Below are 18,003 nucleotides of genomic sequence, written 5' to 3'. Positions count from 1 at the left end.
CTGCTTCATGTGGTCAGGATTCATGTGGACACTCTTGTATGTGAGAAGGTTTGTTTTGCCTATCCAAAGGGCATAGACTGGTACCATTTTTCATTGAACAATGTATTTGTACAAAGAACACACCTTTTGTCAGTTGAAAATTCAGGAGGAAGGACTGAAATTTCCAACAAGGTTTTTATATAGCTTTTTAGTCCTCACTGTTTTCCATATTTATTTAATTTGCAGAAGAATAATAATCCTGATGACATTAAGAGAAGGCAGTTTTAGATTATGGAAAAAAAGACTACTGGAAGAAGTCGCAAAGAAAATGTGAGGGGGTGTTAATTGATATGTGGATTAGAAAACGTACCTTGGACAAGAAGGTGTATAATCTGACTGGGTGCAGCAGGTCTAGTGTATCATTTTAAACTTTCCAGGGGAGAAAGAGCATGGAAATGTCTCCCTCATGACCCCTTCTGCCTTTCCCCTAACACACACCAATGACCACCCTCCTCTGTCTCTCCTTTCAGACAAGAAACTGCAGCACCTAATCCTTGTGCCATCTTTTCCTTTCAACGAGCACCAGGGTAGATTCATCAAGGAAAGTGCTTTAGCTGGAGACAGGAGCACACCGTTTGGATTGCCACTCAGCATTTCTCCTTCAGCGCCGGGAGCTGAGCAGCCAGGCTGGGGATCTTGCTACACCCTGGCGCAGGGGATGCCATCTGCCGAATGTCCTCCCGGGTGGTGTTTGAGCAAGTGGGCTAAAAAGAACATCCTGTACACGGCAGCTGAAGTCCATCACAGCTGTCACAGGAACATATGCACACAGCCTGGGCTGGAGGTGGATTCTGGCTCTGGAGGGAGGCTGGGCAAGTGGCCAATAAGCCTCTCTTACTTGCCCATGTTTCCCTTTGGGGAAAGGGATTCCTGGCTTAGCATGGCCGGAGATGGCTCTGGGGAGCAGGACGGCACCAGGGAGCATTGGCATTCATTCATCCCAGGTGCAGCCCATCCAAGAAGATGCTGACTCCATTAATTGAGTTTGCCAGGGCCTTGTGGCCAGTCTTGATTTCTTTGAGGTCACTGGCATAAGTCCTATCGGCTCAAAAAGCAGCAGATCTCTTGTGTTCTTTTATGCAAGAGCAAATAGGCTTCCTGGGAAGGGGGGAATAAGAAGGGAAATTGTCTCCATCTTTTGTTTACTTCCCTGCCTTCTGCCCTTGTCACCCCCTCCCCCTTACTTGTCCACCCACTTCTCATGCCTCCAAGGGGACATTTCTGCTCCAGGACGTGGTTGTTCTTGGAGCTGTGGAGGGGTCACTGGGTCTGACTGGGATGTCACTGGGGCTGTGCCCTTTGCCTCTGAGGAGGGCAAAGCTGCTGAGGTCCAGATTCTTCCTGATGATTTCATGTGATAGCTAATTAATGGCCTCCCCACGTTTCCATGGCAACTCCATGCTGTGCTCTTAGCCCTGATCCAAATGGGCATTCTGTACACTTCTGAAGCCATAGCATCAGCATATTAATAAGACTTGCTGACGTCCTTTGCTTTCTGCCACATCGGCTGGTGAGTCTAAATTTGAATAACTTAAAAAAAGCACATTTCTTAGTAAGCTCCCAGTGCATTTTCTCATGTGACTTGAAGCAATTGATCCCAGAAGTCTTCTGCGTTTGAAGGGAAGAAGCAGTAGATTCTGCTCTACCTGCTGCTTTTTGCCATGCTTTGCCTTTGGGACACCTGGCATCTAGCTTTTCTTTTTTTCTCTGGATTATTTGAAAGCTCCAGCTTTCATGCAGTCCCTAATTTAATTGCAGCAAGGGGCAAGTATCTGCCATGATGTGGCAGGACCATCTCTGTATTAGCTGAGCTGGACAATCTTATGGATTGCTCCCTAACTCCTTCTTGTACAGAAGAAGGAAGCTGAGTTTCATTCTTGTACAGTCCGAGAATGGTTACTCATATTTCAAAGTATGAATGTCCCTTTTATCATTAAACTCTATAACAATACCTACTGATAGGTTTCACAGTTTAGTGGATCTGGTTTTATGGGTGAAAGGATTCTCTGGGCCCCACCTAAGTCTCCTCTATTAATTACCTTCCATTCTAGTCATTGTCTTGTAAAACATCTTTTTCTGACCAAGCAGAGGACTTGGGCATAATTTCCTCAGAAGCCCATTAACACCACTGTAGCACTGGTGTGGCATCTCTAGAGGGATCTGAACTACTTTCTCTTATCGAGACAGAGGTATGCCAGATGTCTCCACATCTCCTATTGCCTGCAGAAAAAAATACCCTAAAACAAACCTGTGGGATCTGGTTCTGGATCTGGCTGTCACAGGCTGTCCCTATACTTAGGAAAGGGTTTATGGGACCGAGCAGTGGAAGCAGAGCATGTGCCCTGTTTGTGGCAGACATTTCTTTTCTAGCATCAAAAGCAGTATGTAGCATGGTCCAGGCCACATTTGATTGGGTTGTTTGGTTTTGTTTTCCCTTTTTCTCTCTGACATAAACTTTGAGCCCAAAATGGTGGCTGAGCTGCCAAATAGCTTCATTTTCCCCTATCCTGAACGACAAGGGAATTTATTCTTGACATTTTGGCTTCTTTCCATCACAAAATTTCATCTAGCTATGTTGCAACATGGTTCCAGGTTGTCGTGTTGACGTGCCACCATACCCTGGCGCCATGTTGCACCATCAGGTACTCCCAAGGTAAGTTCCATATGCTGACACCATATCTATGCCAAACTTCCTTCCATCTCCCTACGCTGGTTTTCTATGCTCCAGCTTCACCGCTCCCAGCCATGGTGGAAACCCCAGCTCACGGTAGACAATGCCTCTCTAACTCCATGGCTGTCTACCATTGCTTGGGTCTGAACTGGACAGCAGTGATTTAATGTTCTGTTGGCGCCCAATGTCTTGCTTAAGGTTTGCAGTGTTGCCCCCCTTGCTGAAGCCTAGTAGTACTGGGGGCTGATCATCCCAAGGCATCATCAAAGATACATGAGAGCAATTAATTTGATCCCTAACAGTCCCACAAATACGGGGCAAGATTTAGCTAATGTGTTGCTAGTTACCCACGAGATCTGAGATTTAATTGCAACTTCTTTGGCTTCTAGTCACGAGAGCTGGATACTTATCTCATAGGAAAGCAATTTATCAAATTAATTTCACTTTGTATTAGCACGTTCACTATTCCCAGCCATGAACAAATCCCATTATTGAATGCAGACTGCATCTCAGGCTATAGGTTGCTCGTAAGCAGTATTCAGTATTTTTAGAGCAATAACTATAGTTCTTTTCAGCGTCAGCTCTTTGGGTCATACATGTAAATTAAACAGTACATTTCTATTCCCTGCTTGGATGGATGTAACTGTCAGGAACATTATTTCCACTCATAATTATAAATTTGACATTCATTTCCCATGAATACTCTCTACTATTTACTTAAAACTAACTTCCACGCATACTATTGCTGGTGAATTTTCTCTTATCAGAAAGCTGACGCAGGAATGTCACAACTATAGAGAAATCTCTTTGAATGGTGGGGTCCGTAAGCATGAACCTCTACTACACAAAGCAAAGACCAATCAAATGAAAAACAAACAAATGAACAAACAGGGGGAAATAGGCAACCTTGCAACCTCTGGACTGACCAGTAGAGACAGAAAGAGATCTCAATGCAAGTTAGAGAAAACACAAAGTTACTACCAACGGAAATCGATGGATGTTCCTAGGATCATCTTTGTTGTTTAATTCACCCAGCTCTTCTTCAGATGCACGCACTTCCCCACCGTTTGGTAGACAGACAGGGACTGATGTGTGCTTTTGTGACTAGGACTCCTTTTTGTTTTCTTACTAACTACCCAGATAGTTCCTCTTATGCCCTCAATTGCTAGTTCAGTAGGAGAGTTCAGTGAATGTATATTTTCCTTAAGGTATCTAATTCCTTCTCAGTTTGGATGAGCATCAACCAAACCCACACAAATTAAACTAAACCTGAAGCCAAGCTTAATTGTCTAAGTCCCTGGTGTCACATGAATAACACCACAATGCATTTAATTCTTTCCAGAAGAACAGATGTTATTCTCAGAATCTGAGCGAAATTCTCCAAATAAGAAGGTCAAAATTTCTACAAGACTATTTTGAACTCGATTAAATCAACACGTTAAATCTCGAGCCAGACCTAAATCTTGGACTTTGGATCAGGACTGCTGATCCCTCCTGCTCAGGTCTGGTTTTCCCCAGGATACTCCTCCAGTTCTAGAAGCCAGCAGGATCAGAGATTTATTTCTCCCTTTTAGGAGGGCAGAAATTCTAGTCTCTCACCTGCACTTCTCTCAATCAACTTCAACTAAAAAACAGTGAGGTTAAGAGAAACACCCACTACTCACCTCCCACTGTGTTCTGGCTTCATCACCCAGCTCAGTTGATCCTACAATTCATACGCTCCATTCAATATATTATTTTTTTTAAATCCAAACACACATGAACACACACTCCACAAAATTTTACCCACCTTTTAGTTATTGTAGAGGGGTTTTTTTTGATAACTCAACCCTTTTTAATTTGGCTTTATTCTTGCAAATTCAGGGTAGATTTGGTTGTTGTGCTGTTCCCTCCCACCCCTCCCTTTTACTACTTATGTGGATATTTTAATAAGATTTTCTCGTCTTTTTTTTTTGTGGACAAAGAAAGTGTAAGTGAAACAAGGATATTATTCACAGCCACAGAAACATAAGAAAGTAAAAGGGATTTTTTCCTTCCCCAAAGAACAAAAATGGCATGTGTACACTTCAGTGTCTCCAGGTTTCCTTGGAAATGTATTTTCTTGCATTGTGCTTTGGTTTTTGAGGTGATGAGGGTTTCCCAGTGTTATTGGAAAACCCAGAACCTGAGGCAAAAAGCCAAACTCAAGTTTGCCTTTAAGTCTAGGTCTATCAAAGTGGTGTATGATTTTGGCTTTCTCTGTTTTAGGGACTCTGTTGAAGTACCTTAAAGACGAGTGACTCTGAAGATTTACAGGTGCTGATCCTCAAGGGGTTAAGCTCTGACACCACTGAAGGCAACAGCAGTCTGTTCAGCAAAGTAGCCAAAGGGACCCAACATGTCCCATTCTTCAGCAAGTGCTGAGACTCTACCTCTGGTGAAAAGTCTTCCAGGATGGAAATCCCAAAGTGAAAACACCTGAGACCTGCACCCACCCTCCACCTCTTATGTGTCTTCTCACCAATGAGGCATTAGTTTTACTCTCAAAGGACTGCCATCACCTTCTGTCCTCCAGCAAAGCTGAGCACAGGCTGCGTGAATAACTCAACGTAAAGCTGGCATAAATCTCAACAGAAGAAATATCTTTTATCTTTAACCATTTACTCCCACTATAGGAATAATGGCAGTTCTTTTACATTTACATATAACTCTTGTTTGTTTGCTTTGATTTTTTTTTTTGTCTCTTTGTCTTGGCACCTGCATAGCAGAAAACTTTACAGTTCATTACAGAAGTTTGCCCCTCTCTTGGCTCCTCCCTTTATTTACTCTGCTGCCCCTGAGGACTAGCAAGCAACACCCCCAAGGTCAAGAGAGAGTAAGGTGTTACCCTTTTATGACGGATTATAGAAATAACAAACATGCCTGACAGTTTTATACAGCTGCTAGAACGGGTTTAGTTTTCAACAAATGAAGAATTTCCTCTTTTTTTTCTCTTTTGTATATTAATTACATTTTACAAATCTTGGGTTTCCCCCTTTCTTTACTTTCCCCCCACTTTTCTTTCTTTTTACTTTTTTCTCTTTTTTTTTTCTCTTTTATTTTTTTACAGCAAAAGGATCGATCACCAATATGTCCACTGAAAAGTCCGGGTTAGCAGAGTTTGGCTGTCATCTGGTCTGACTGTTTGAGGATCTCGGTGTTGTACAGGTCTAGAGCGTGGTTCACACGGATGATCTCGCTGTTGGTGAGTTTCAGGCGGTGCTTGAGCATACAAGAGAACAGATCCAGCTGGGGCTTCCCTGGGGCCACGGGAGGTGCCAGTCTATTGATTCGGTCCCGAATATCCAGCAGCAAGAGCATGACAGAGGAGGAAGAATAGAACTGCCCGCCTTGCGTGTACGACTGGTTGACCTGCTGCACAGCACTGCGCAGTAGGTCAGCATTAAAACGCAGGCTGTAGCCATACACCTGCACATCCGAGATCTTGATGTAGAACTGACGCTTGGTGGGGTCAGAAAGGTCCACGGGCCCTTGGCCAGTCTCATTACGCAGCAGGGAGGGCAGCCGAGTCCGGCTGCGTAGGTAGATGTGGACGGTCTCGAAAAAGGTTTTCCACCGGTTGCCCAGTAGCAGGGTCCAGTTGTAGCACTGGCTGTTTTGGAGGCGGATTTTCTCCCAGCGCGGGTAGCCGTACTCCCCAAAGGGCATGTTCCAGCCCTCAGAGTGACTCCCGCTGAACGGGTTGACGTAGACAAAGAACATAGGGTCCAGGCTGCTGTTGCGCATCTGGCAGATTCGCATGGAGATCCCGATCACCATGTGGATGAAGTCCATCCGGTTCTTGTTGCTCTTCAAGGTGAGGGACATGCGTTTGCGCCACCTGGGGTCGAAGAAGGTGTCCAGGCGGATCTCGTTGCTGATGAACGTGGTGTGCACATACAGGCGAGAGTCCATTTTCTGCAGCAGGTACTTCAGCTCTAGGTCCTGGAAGTCCAAGTCCGTCTCAAAGCTGATGAACTGCTCGCTCCGCTCTGAGTCTACGTTCTGAGGCTCGCAGCGACCCCGGTAAAGCTTATAGCCCTTGTTGCATGAGCCGCAGAGAGAGATGTTGGCAAGGCTGCACATAGCACAGCTGTTGTTGCCCCCGATGATGCAGGGGATGGGGCGCTGGCACAGGCTGGTGCCACCATGGCAAACACAGCTCCGTTGGCTTTCCAGAAAGGTCCCCCAGAACCCATTCTCGTTGCAATAGAGCAAGGACTGGACCCGAGTAAGCCATTCCTGTATTGTCCTGCAGGTAGGAAGAAGAAAGTATTAACATTGTAGAGCCTCACAGTGTCTTTGGGGTTGTCATTTTACTGGAGCCACAGTGTTTTCAGGGATATATCTAAGGCAGAGCTCTCAGAACATTGATGCCCTGCCATGGCATCTGGGAGTTATTCCTGTCTATTTTGAGACTGAATCTTTCATCTGCTGTTTACTCCTTTGGTGGAGAACAAAAGCCCTCTAAGAAATAGTTAGGACTGATCATCTGAAGTATCTCTATTCACACTGTTCTAGGAGCTGAGACTGGCACAGTCTCCCACCAACAATCCCATCAGTGCCACAGTGGCAAAGTTCAACCATGGGAACGGAGCTGATAAGGCCATGCCAGCGGCTGAGGTGCTATCGGACATTGCAGGTCAGCATAACTTCTGGGTTAGCAGGAGAAAACTCCTTTCCATGTCATTAGCAATTCCCCCCACTCTCCAAAACCAGACCTGTAACGGGATGAGGCAAAGCCAGTAGTAACCTCTGCTTATGGTGCAGAGCTCAAGAACAGCAGAAAAGAGGGTGGAAGTCAGGGAGCATAAAGACAGAGCTGCTAGAACAGCTTCTCCTTTAAAAAAACCTGCTGCTAATTAACCTCCTCTCACAGCCTCCCCCCTTAACAAGCAGCCACACTTGCCCGTTCCCAAGCCCCACCACTCCCATAATTGCTATATCAGCACCCTCACCTCCAAGTCCTGCAGCCCTGGAATGACTCCTAATAAATGACACCGTAACCCACGTTTGCTTTTTGTATAACCCACTTGCAATGTTGCCTTGCTGCCCCCTCTTCCCCCTCCCCACCACCCCGGGAAATCTCAGCACAGCGACTCCTTTCTCAGCAGCCTTCAGCAGAATGCCTTGTTCAGCCGCCTGCTGCCTCCCCTCCGCCTTCCCCCCAGCTAATGAATACTTCATTGTCTCCTCTGGGCAAAAAGTTCTTGGTAGCGCTGCAGCAAGAGGACTGGCTAATGACAAATTAGGATTCAGTCCCTGTAGAACAGGAGGAGTGATTATGGACAGAGGCTCTCAGAGCTGGATTAGTGAAATTCATGGCACCTGCATCGCCTGACCTCCGAATAATCATTAAGCTGTAGGCTGTATCAAAGAAGGCATTAAATGATATAGCAGCAAAGAACAGCAAGATGATTAGGGGGAGGGAGCAAGTGGAGGGATGAAAGTGTAAAACAGGAAAGCGCTAGAAGGAAAGAAATAATCAACAAGCAGAAGCAGAAAGGGTAGGGGAAGAAAGAGAGGGAAAATGTGCAGGTAAAAGGAAAAATGAGAGGGAAATGCCATGGGCAGGAGGAATAGGGTTGGAGAAAGGGCAAAACTGAAACAACAGCAACAACTGAAAGACAGGACAGGCAGGAATGAAAAGAAGCAGGAAGAAACTGAGTTAAAGTAAAAAAAATGAGACAGAGTGGGGAAAAACAAAGTGCATTAGCAGGAAAATTCTGAAGCCTTGGATATGGGAAGAGATAATTTTCACATTCCTCCTGTGGTACAGGGCTGCCAGGGTCTCTTTCCCCTATTCACAGCTAACAGGAGTTCTCCTGCTGGTGGAAAAGAGAAGGTTGGCTGGTGAGCTTGGGAGCAAGGCAGTGACCTCTATAAATATCTGCTGTAGAGGGAGGCAGTGACAGTCCTGGTCCCCAGAAGTGCACCGGGCTCCTCCTGGTTTCTAGGACAGCTCTGCTTCAGGAGGGAGGGGACAGCACAGCACAGTGACTGCAAAACACGTTGCTGACAGCAACAAGGACTCTCAAAACCATCCCCTGGGGACTGAGTCCTCCCTTCTGCTCATAGGTAAATTTTTGCTCACTTTTTCAGCAATACAAATATTTTTTACCCCGTCTGAAGCCTTGCAGTTCCTGTTTGGAAAGCCAGCCAAATGCACTTGAATTTAGCAAAGCACCCAGATTCCAAGTTTCAATCTCCCTAAGGTGCTGTGAGCCCACCTTGATTCCTCCATGCACCTCCTTGAAAGCTTCTTTCTTTGCTTCTAACCACTAATCTGAGCATGAAGCTGAGGGATGATGAGCAAGTAGAGGATGAACTAAAACCAAAGCAACCCTCCAATACACGCACACTGGCTGCCCGGGTTCATTGGCTTGGGGGAGTTGCTGAAGGGAAGCACAAGGTTCCTGCGTGCTGCCTCTTCCCATGATTGGGCTTGATGACAGTAATGAAAATCAGAGGTTGCTTTGAAGGGAGTATCTCCTGTAGCCCCAAGCTTTGTCCCTAGCTCCTGCTATCATTTCTACCAAGAGAAGGGCAGGGGGAATCCCGGTGGCACAAAGAAAATGAAGGGCTGAGGCAGCAGGCTGCTGGCAGATAGACGGTAAATGTCCAGCTCCATCAGGTACCCTCTCAGCATCCCTATCCCTGTCCGTGAGGTGCGGGGTATTTCCCTGATTTCCACAGCTCTCTCCATGGTCACATTCGTTGCTTTTTGTGGTACTGGGCTTCCAGATGAGGTAGTAATGGTGGCTTATAGGACTAAAGGTGGTTTCTGAGGTGCGTTTGATGAGGCACTCGGCACCGTCAGAGGTGTGCCTGTGTGCACGTCCTGCCGCTGCTTTTGTACAGATGCCAATAGCCTCGTACAGCTGCGTACGCAAGCGACAGCCAAACACATGCTGAGCAACCACCATGCATAGATCTCAATTCCAGCTCTGTGCAAGTGAACGTGACTCTCCCGATTTCCTTGTGCACTCGCTCGCGCACAGGATTCCCAGTGTATTTGTGCAGTGCTGACTTGATGCTTTACCCAGGTTTTATATGTTGAGAATGCCATCGAGTTAACGGGAGAAGAACTGCCAGGTTATACAACAGGGGACACCATAAAAATTAGAGTCAGATGACCATATCCTGTCTGTCTTAGGAGTGCTCTTAGAGGAAAAAAAAGGCTATCCTTCTGTCCTTCTCTTATACAAACAGTCGGCAGAGCAAAACAAGAAAGGAGTCTCATCTGATATCTTACAATCGAAACTTGTAATTTTCCTGTTCCCCAGATCAACTTTGTAGAGGAAGGATGGGAGGAGATCAAGAGGTTTTTTTTTTTTTGGAGGGGGTGTGTATATGTCTTAGCATTCAGCAAAGACACAAGTAGGACAAAAAAAAAAATGCTACCCACCATCTGCTGAAGGCAGCAATAAAGGACGTAATTAAATGAAAATGCAGAATCCAGGGCAGAGCTGGGCATCGGCTACAAACATGACAATCGGAAGTGTGATAGAGTGAGAGAGAGGAAAAGTGGTATAAATTACCCCGTTTTGTCTTGCAACTGGGACAGGATAAGAATATGCGCAGGACCATCACAGCCCTTCAGCTGACAGGAGGTAGCTTCTTAAAACACACACCCGTGATGGCTCAGACTCATGTGAATATAACCAAGAGACGTCAGGGCACAAGGAAGCTGAAAAGAGCCGCTGTCTAAAAGCTGAAAGCCAGTAGCAGAGTAGCCATTGGTTTTCATTTTAATTATTTTCGCTTTCATTAAGGAGTCATCAGTTTATCTTTCTCCCTCTTAATATCATTGCAAAAGTTATTTTGCCTGATGTTTGCTCATTCTGCCAGTTCAAAGTATAAAGTACTAGAGCATGTGAAATTAAAAAAAGGAATGTCTTCAAAGGTCACTGTCAAGCAATTTTACATTCAACTTTAATATCTTACATTCCAAACTAAAATGAAAATAATTACATGCAGGCAAAGATGTGAGTGAGAGTTATTTTGCAGTTTTCTTGCTGTTGCTCACTGGAGACATGCAGTCCCCTGGCAATGCTGGGAACTGGGAGCCAGGTAATCATGCGGAGCTGTTTCACCATTTAAAACCTATCTCGTGTGGCAAAAAAAAAAAATGTTTTGCAGGACAGTGTTGGGCTTTCAGATCAGAAGCAGAGGTCAGGTTATACAGAAAGGTGATGAATAATTTTCTTTCCTCCTGACTTGTCATCTTTCAGGATTAATCAGGTCTGGGGAGGGGAAGAGGCTGATGGGTGTCCCTTGGGGCAAAGATGCAGCTTTGCTGTAGATGGTGTCTGAGCTGATTAGAAACCCAAACCATACCAAAACAAAAACAAAACCCAAACAAACCAAACAAAAACCCACAAAAAAACCCAATCAAAAACCCGATCCAGCAGAACAGATTCTTTTTTTTTAATTGCAAGAAAAAAGGTAGGAATTTAACAAATTTTCCTTTGCAAATTCACTTTTCACTTTCCAACCAGCACTAGCTGCTGTGGAGGTACCTTTGGGCTTTCTGTATGGAACAGTGAAGTAAAAAATGCTATTTTTATTCTCAGCAGCTGTGAGAGGTATTCTTAACTAATGACAATTTGGCTGGAGCCCAGAACATGTATCTACCCCCCCGTCCTTTGGATGTTATTTATATTCTACATCCAGAGTTTCAAAATGCAACTATAGGTACTCACTCAACATTGAAGCTTTAACAACTGAGGAGTGGTTTCTTTTTTAAACCAACAAACTTGCCTGCAAAGAGGTGTTTTTTAAGCAAAAGCAGTGCAGAGCAAATAGATATATATTTTTTTTTCCTTCTTAGCTATTGCAAAAGGTCATGGAGAATCAGCCTAATTACAAAAATCCCTACTCTTTCTTTCTTTTGGAAACACCACCTCTTCCTTTCCCTGAGGACAATCAACAGCAATCCTATTTCTTTTTTACATTGCTTTTGAATATATAAAGTAGGCTAACTATTATGTGCATTAAAGAGAGAGAGCGGCTTGCTCTTAATAAAACCTTCCCATCCTTTCAAAGCCACTGGCATGCTCGATAAGCGTCTGTTGTTCTGTACAGTAACAATTAGAAAATCAGAGTGCTTCCAAGCCCTGTGAAAAGAACGATGAAATGCATACCTCTTCTGCTACACATCTGTCTACCGAGCCCCTCCCTTGCCTAGCTACAAATGTGGAATGACATAAGAAAAGAAATTATAATATGCCTGGTGGTGTTGACTTAAACAAATCAAACACATCAGTCAGTTAAAAACCCAGCTGCCATCATCCATTTCGTCCTCCTTCCCCCAGATTTTATAGTATTAGTTGGAGGCTCCCTTTCTGCGTGCCTGAATTTTTAAAATAGAAGAGAAATGCTAAAGACATATTTATCTGACTGCTTCGCAGCGACATGGTTGGCTGATATTTGCTTGCTGCTGCTTCACTTTGTTGTTGTTGTGGCACAACGAATGCCTGCACGTGCTTGTGACTCCTCCACGAGTTTGCTTCTTTATAGCAACTCAGCTAGTTGGCAGGAATGGGCCAATTTTAGGAAGTTCTCCAGACTTTTTTTCATGATCTTTTAAACTTAATAGATATTTCTCCTCATCCCTAGTAACTCCATCAAGTCTTTGTCCAGAAACATGAGATTTTTTGGTAATTAAAGAGTTGTTAAGCCCTGGAAGAGTTTCCTCAGCTGCACAGTGATGAAATGAAAACTCAGTGTGCTTAGCGGCCGGGGGGCTGGATGATAAGAGGACACAGCAGTCAATCAGTTTACTTTCTCTTGAGATTAAATATTTAGGTAATGAAGGAGGTGAAAAAACAGTTTCTTTACAAATATTAACTTGGCCTGACCCTTTCAAGGGAAGCGTGGAAGAAAAGTCACTTGGACTCATTTTTTCCTAGATTTTCAGTGTTACTTCACTCCAGACAATGTAGAAAGAAACAGCAAGAAATGTTTATTAAAATCCACGGATGCAAGTCTCCAAAAATGATTGGAAGCTAACTTAAACTCAACCATAGGTCAGGACTGAAAGGAGCCAGCAGGAAGTGACTATTGGATATCAATAATTGCCATAGCTGTAATGGAAAATCTACTCTCTCCATCTGTAATAACATTGCTAGGCTTCTGGTCAGTGCAGGTTTGCAGGTTCACTCTGCCTTTTGTAGAAGAGATGCGATGTATTCCAAGTGAAACTAAAGCTTCTCTTTCACTCTGGCTATATTCATTGAGGAGCACAACTCAAAAACGGGCTGAAGTATCTTGTACTCCATATATCCACTTTAACAGCAAACGGAGGCTTAAAGCTTGGCTGTGGTACGTGATGCAAGACCGCTTAAAAAGCGGCTTAGTCTGCTTGGCTGGCTGATGTCAGCCCTGTATTAGTCTTGTGGGACACTACAGAATCAGTGGGTGCCCTTCACCTGGGTAGGTAAGACCACACAGAAGGGATGTGAATATGCTCAGGTATGTGAAAAAAGCTTACTTACATCTCCAAAAATTTCAACCCACTCCCAGACTTCACCATTTTCACCCAAACCTCGATGTTAGCACACCCTGTATCCAAACACTTAGGCTGTTGGGTTTAGGTCCAAGCCCAGGCTCAGCTCCATCAGTCACCCATCACACCACACCCATCCCCAATGAAGGATGAAGGTACCTTTCTCTAGGCAGCTGGTGGTTAGGATTGTGCCGACACCGGACACTGAGGCCAAAGAGTTTGCGGGCAGTGCGCTGGATCTTCTGGCGCTGGGCTTCCAGGGAGCTCTGCAACAGCTTGTAGCGGTTCTGCAGATCCCAGTCGTTCCCCCAGTGCTGGTGGATGCTCCCAATGGTCAGGAAGTGGTTGCTAGGTAGCCTTTTCATGAAGGATTTAAACTCATCTGGAGCACACAAAAATGTGGAGAAATACAGAGGTTTCTGAACTATAACAAAGTTACAAAGCTTTTTATTAGCAGGATGGAGAAACAGCAATGATGTATGAGGCCATCAGTGCTCTGCTAAAGGAAGGTGATGTCCATTAACTCACTGGTCTGTCATTCTGCCCCAAGAAGCTCACTAATTCCATGGCTGTTGCTGCTCCCGTATGGGAAATGAAACCCGGAGAGTATTAGGGTGAAACAATACGGTTAATGTGTACAGGATGGAGAAAAAAGAGAGCAAATTGCCTGGAGCAGGGGATTATAGTCTAGGGGTTATGAACAAAAAGCAGGGAGTTGTAATCATTGTCAGTTAAAGAGTTCTCATTTAAATTGTTTTTCAGCTGCTCCTAAAATGCCTTTTGTTGTTGAAGTCAAATCACTTTGGTTGTGTTGTAAAAAAAAAAGGAAAAAAAAAGCCTTAAAAAATCCCCAGAGGAAGGGTTTGGGTTGTGTTAAAATGTCCTGCTTTCTCATTTTTTAAAAAGAGCATTCTGATTTTTTTTCTCATTTAACTTCATTTGAAGTTAAATGAGTTGCTTTATGTAACAATGAAAATAAAATAAAATAGTTTGCAGGGCTAAAGTCAGAATAAAATGTGTCAATTTTAGCCAAAGGAAAAAACCTAATTGATCCAAAAATATGTTGTTAAATGGTGTTTTGTGATCACTTTATTTCCATTTGATTTTGTTTGATAATGAAAAAACATTATGTAGGGTTTGTCTGAGGTTTTTTTTCATCACAAAACAGAAAATCTGATACTCTTTCCGTTTATGAGCACCCCTTTCTTCCTAACTGAGAAGTAGCGTTTGCTCAGACTGTGATTACCAGGCTGGGACATCCTCGTATGGAAAAAACAGATGGTTCCAACTTTCTCAGTAGAAAATAACCCGATTTTTGATACCAGAAAACTGTGTTTGACACACTGAGACCTTAAAAAACGTGAGGAGTGAGCCAACAAAAACCCCATAAAGTGCAATAAAGAAAAGAACAAAGCTCTGCGCCAGATCAGAACAACCCCACGCATCAATACAGGCTTGGAAACAACCAGTTAATACCAGCTGCTAGAAAGGTCCTGGGGGTTATGGTGGGCACCATACTGAAGATGGGTCAACATTGTGTTCTCACTGGAAATAACACAAGCTGCATACTGGACTAAATCCAGTAGGTTAGGGAAGTTAATTCTTCTTGGCATTACTGAGGCTGCACCTGCATTTCCCTGCCCAGCTTAAGGGACACCCAATTAAAGACGGGTGTTGAGAAACTGGGGAGGGCACAGCTGAGGGCTACCGAGATGGTCAAGGGCCTGGAGCACAAGTCCTACAAGGTCAGGTGGAGGGAGCTGCACTTGTTTAAGCTGGTGAAGGAGAGGCCAAGGGGCAATCTAATTACAGCCTACAAGTACTTAAAAGGTACTTACAAATACGAAGGAGAGAAACTCTTCTTGTTAGAGACAGATGATATAACAAGGAGTAATAGACAGTTTGCAGCTTGAGAAGTTCAAATGATTGATTGAAAAACTTCTTCACTTGGAGGTAATGCAGCACTGCAACATGCTGCCCAGAGATGTAGAAGAATCTCTCATTTTAGACTCTGCTAGACAAAACCGTGGCTGACTGATCTAGTGCTGGTGGTAGTCCTGCTTCTCGAGGCAGGTGGACTAAAGCCCTGCCATAAAGCCCACAAGTATCCAAAAAGAAATGCAGCCGTCTTTTCCTGTAAGTTATCTACGTTATTTTTCTTCCTTTCCTAATCCTTTTTTTTTTTTTAAATTCCTTCATCCTATTCTCAGAAAGAAAAGAGGACAATAGCCAAAAAAAGGGCAAAAATTGAAAGCTTGTAAAGGCTGATATCTTTTCAAAAAAAGAAATAATCTATGGAATTATTGGAGAAAATCAGACCAGATAATTTACAACCTATTCTACAAAGCTTATATACATTTGCATAACAGATTTCCTATTATTCAGCAACTTGCAGTTCATGCTTAAATGCCTAACAAAGAATATCTATGCATTAGTCAGTACCATCATTATATAGATGGTAAATGGATGTTCGTGTCCTACTCGTCACATGGTGAAACCGAGCACCTAATAAGAATAATCATCATCATTGCACTATCAAGATCCATGGGACATCTGCTTGTCTCCTTTCTTCCCCAAAGATAACTGAGAGATCTTTTTTTAAATCAGCTCTCAGGTTTTCACTCTATTTGTAATGCTGCTTTCAGTGCCCTTCTCCTCCCCAAAAATGATTCTCTCCTGTTCAGTGGTCCTCTGAAACTATCATCATGTATAATTGCTTCTGTTGACCATGCTGATTACTCCTGGTACCTTTCAGCAGTAAAAGCCTTGCATTTGCTTCCCGCCCCTTATAAATCAATTTCCTCAAAAGCCTGTTTGTGCAAAAGACCAAGCTCTTTTCCTTCTGATGATGAATGTGCTACATTTTTCATAGAGACGGGTAAGGGAGAAATTTCAGTGCTGTGTGCACATTTTGATACTGCAGCGCAACGTCGGGGGAAAAACAAATGAGCAAAATAAAAGCTGTATGGGGTTGTTTTAAAAAAAGGGGGGTGAAAAAAGAAAATACTTTCCAAAAAGAATAGTTTCTTCATTATTTATTTATATTTAACTATCCCTGGAGGCCCCAGCCAAGACCATGGCTGCATTGTGCTAAGCCTTGCACCTTTCTGGGAATAGTTCATTCTTAACCCTGAGAATTTCCAATTAACTAATAAGGCTGTTTGCATTTGGTTTTATTTTGTTTATCTGCACAGAAAATGTTGATGATGGCTAGGACTACATCTCCCATAATGCAACATGGCCCCTCTTTTTGCAGAGTCACCCAGTCCCTGCAGGCAGTCCCATGGCAATGACTCATCATCGCGGGTGGTACGGGGCAGGGGGTCCCGCCTCTGGAGAAGAATGGTGGCACCACAGCAAAATGGCCACGTCAAACATCTCTTTCAAAGATGAAACTTTCATTTTTCCAGTGCTTGTCTTTTCAGATAAAAAAATCATATTTTTATCAGAAAGCAATAGTACTGCAAAAAGACCCCTATGACTTTTAATCAAAAGGCTGTTTTAAAATCCAGAATCACAGTCCTGACACAGAATTTTTTGGCCAGCCATACTAAAACGCCAAGAATAAGGCACATGAGCAATGAAGCACAGGACTAAGAGAGAGCTCCTGAGCTGATTTAAAGCAGCATCACTGCAGCCTCCTTGACTTTGAAGATACTATCCCAAATTACACCAACTCTTGATTTGCCCTGCACGATTTTTTCAAATTGACATAGGAATCCAACACAGATCAGAAACAGAATATAGATCTTCTAGGCTATCAGCAGCTTCCTGTGCAAATGGTATTTGCTTTCAGAGCACTCGTGTGCCTTTCAGCCCGCTTTATTGGAAAAGCCTTCAGATGTCATTAGAGATTTCTTTTCTGCTGTTCATTATGAAGAAAATCCTCTAGTTATTGGGAATATTTATTAAAACAAAGAAGCAAAATACTAATATTACATTCTTTTGTGATAGCAACTTTCATCTCAAAGGATATGTTCACGCATGATGCAACAAAGTGATGAATGAGATGCAGCAGCTTTAAACGTAAAGATAATCACTCTGTCTAGCCCTGAAAAGCCTCCAGCCCTGGGTGGAACATGGCTATAGCACAGCAGAGAATTGCACTGCAATATGTCACTTTAACATGGCAAATGAAAAACACCTTCCCTGTTGAAATCTCAAGGGAAGGGAGACTGCATATAATTATCTACCACAGTCTTTGCTTAGATCAAGTGCAACAAGAATGTAACAGTAAAACAATCACTGTGGGACTGTAATTATTCTCTCTCCATAGGGCTCTCACCTTCTAAGTGTCTGGGTTAGATCCCCTGGGAATGTAAAGGGGTTTGATGAGTGGTGGCCAACGTGTGTGGCTCTTGAGCATCTTGTGTGAAGATCCTGTGCCAGAACTAGGAAAACACGTAACTAGTGGCAAAGCTGAGCTGGCAGGCACTGCCAGTAGTCCTTATTTGTGTTAGTACTGAGCTAGCAGAAGCTGCTGAAATCCACATTTCAGGTTGGCCCTGGTGTACCCACCCCATCCATGAATCTGTAGAAACTCCCAGAAAGCCATTTCAGCTGGTGACCTACTTCTGGAACTGCCCCAGCCTTGTGGCTCCCCAAAGTATATGGGGGGCTCTTGTCAAGGTGGTCATCAGCCTTGGGCCATTAACTACTACTCTGACTTTGCTCACTGAGCACCAAGTTGACAGTGTGAGTTAGACATAAGAATCTGTGCAGCAGCAGACACACCAGCAGGGTCCACATATTGAAGTATGAAGCA

The 18,003-nt window shown here is 43.8% G+C and overlaps 1 protein-coding gene across 1 annotated transcript in view; it reads right to left on the bottom strand.

Moving 5' to 3' along the window:
* Positions 1–5,744: 5,744 nt before the first annotated feature.
* The window catches only part of BRINP1 (BMP/retinoic acid inducible neural specific 1), an 87,378-nt gene continuing 75,119 nt past the window's right edge, over positions 5,745–18,003 (bottom strand). The window contains exons 7-8 of the mRNA XM_075170419.1: positions 13,398–13,620; positions 5,745–6,980 (exon numbers count right to left, since the gene is read on the bottom strand). Of these exons, the coding sequence (XP_075026520.1) occupies positions 5,840–6,980; positions 13,398–13,620 (1,364 nt within the window). The 3' untranslated portion in view covers positions 5,745–5,839. The remainder of the gene's footprint in view (positions 6,981–13,397; positions 13,621–18,003) is intronic.

Source organism: Calonectris borealis, chromosome 21 (genome assembly GCF_964195595.1).
Source record: "Calonectris borealis chromosome 21, bCalBor7.hap1.2, whole genome shotgun sequence".
Classification (NCBI taxonomy): domain Eukaryota; kingdom Metazoa; phylum Chordata; class Aves; order Procellariiformes; family Procellariidae; genus Calonectris; species Calonectris borealis.
Note: the sequence above shows the minus strand (reverse complement) of the source record. Positions and strands in the feature narration are given on the sequence as shown.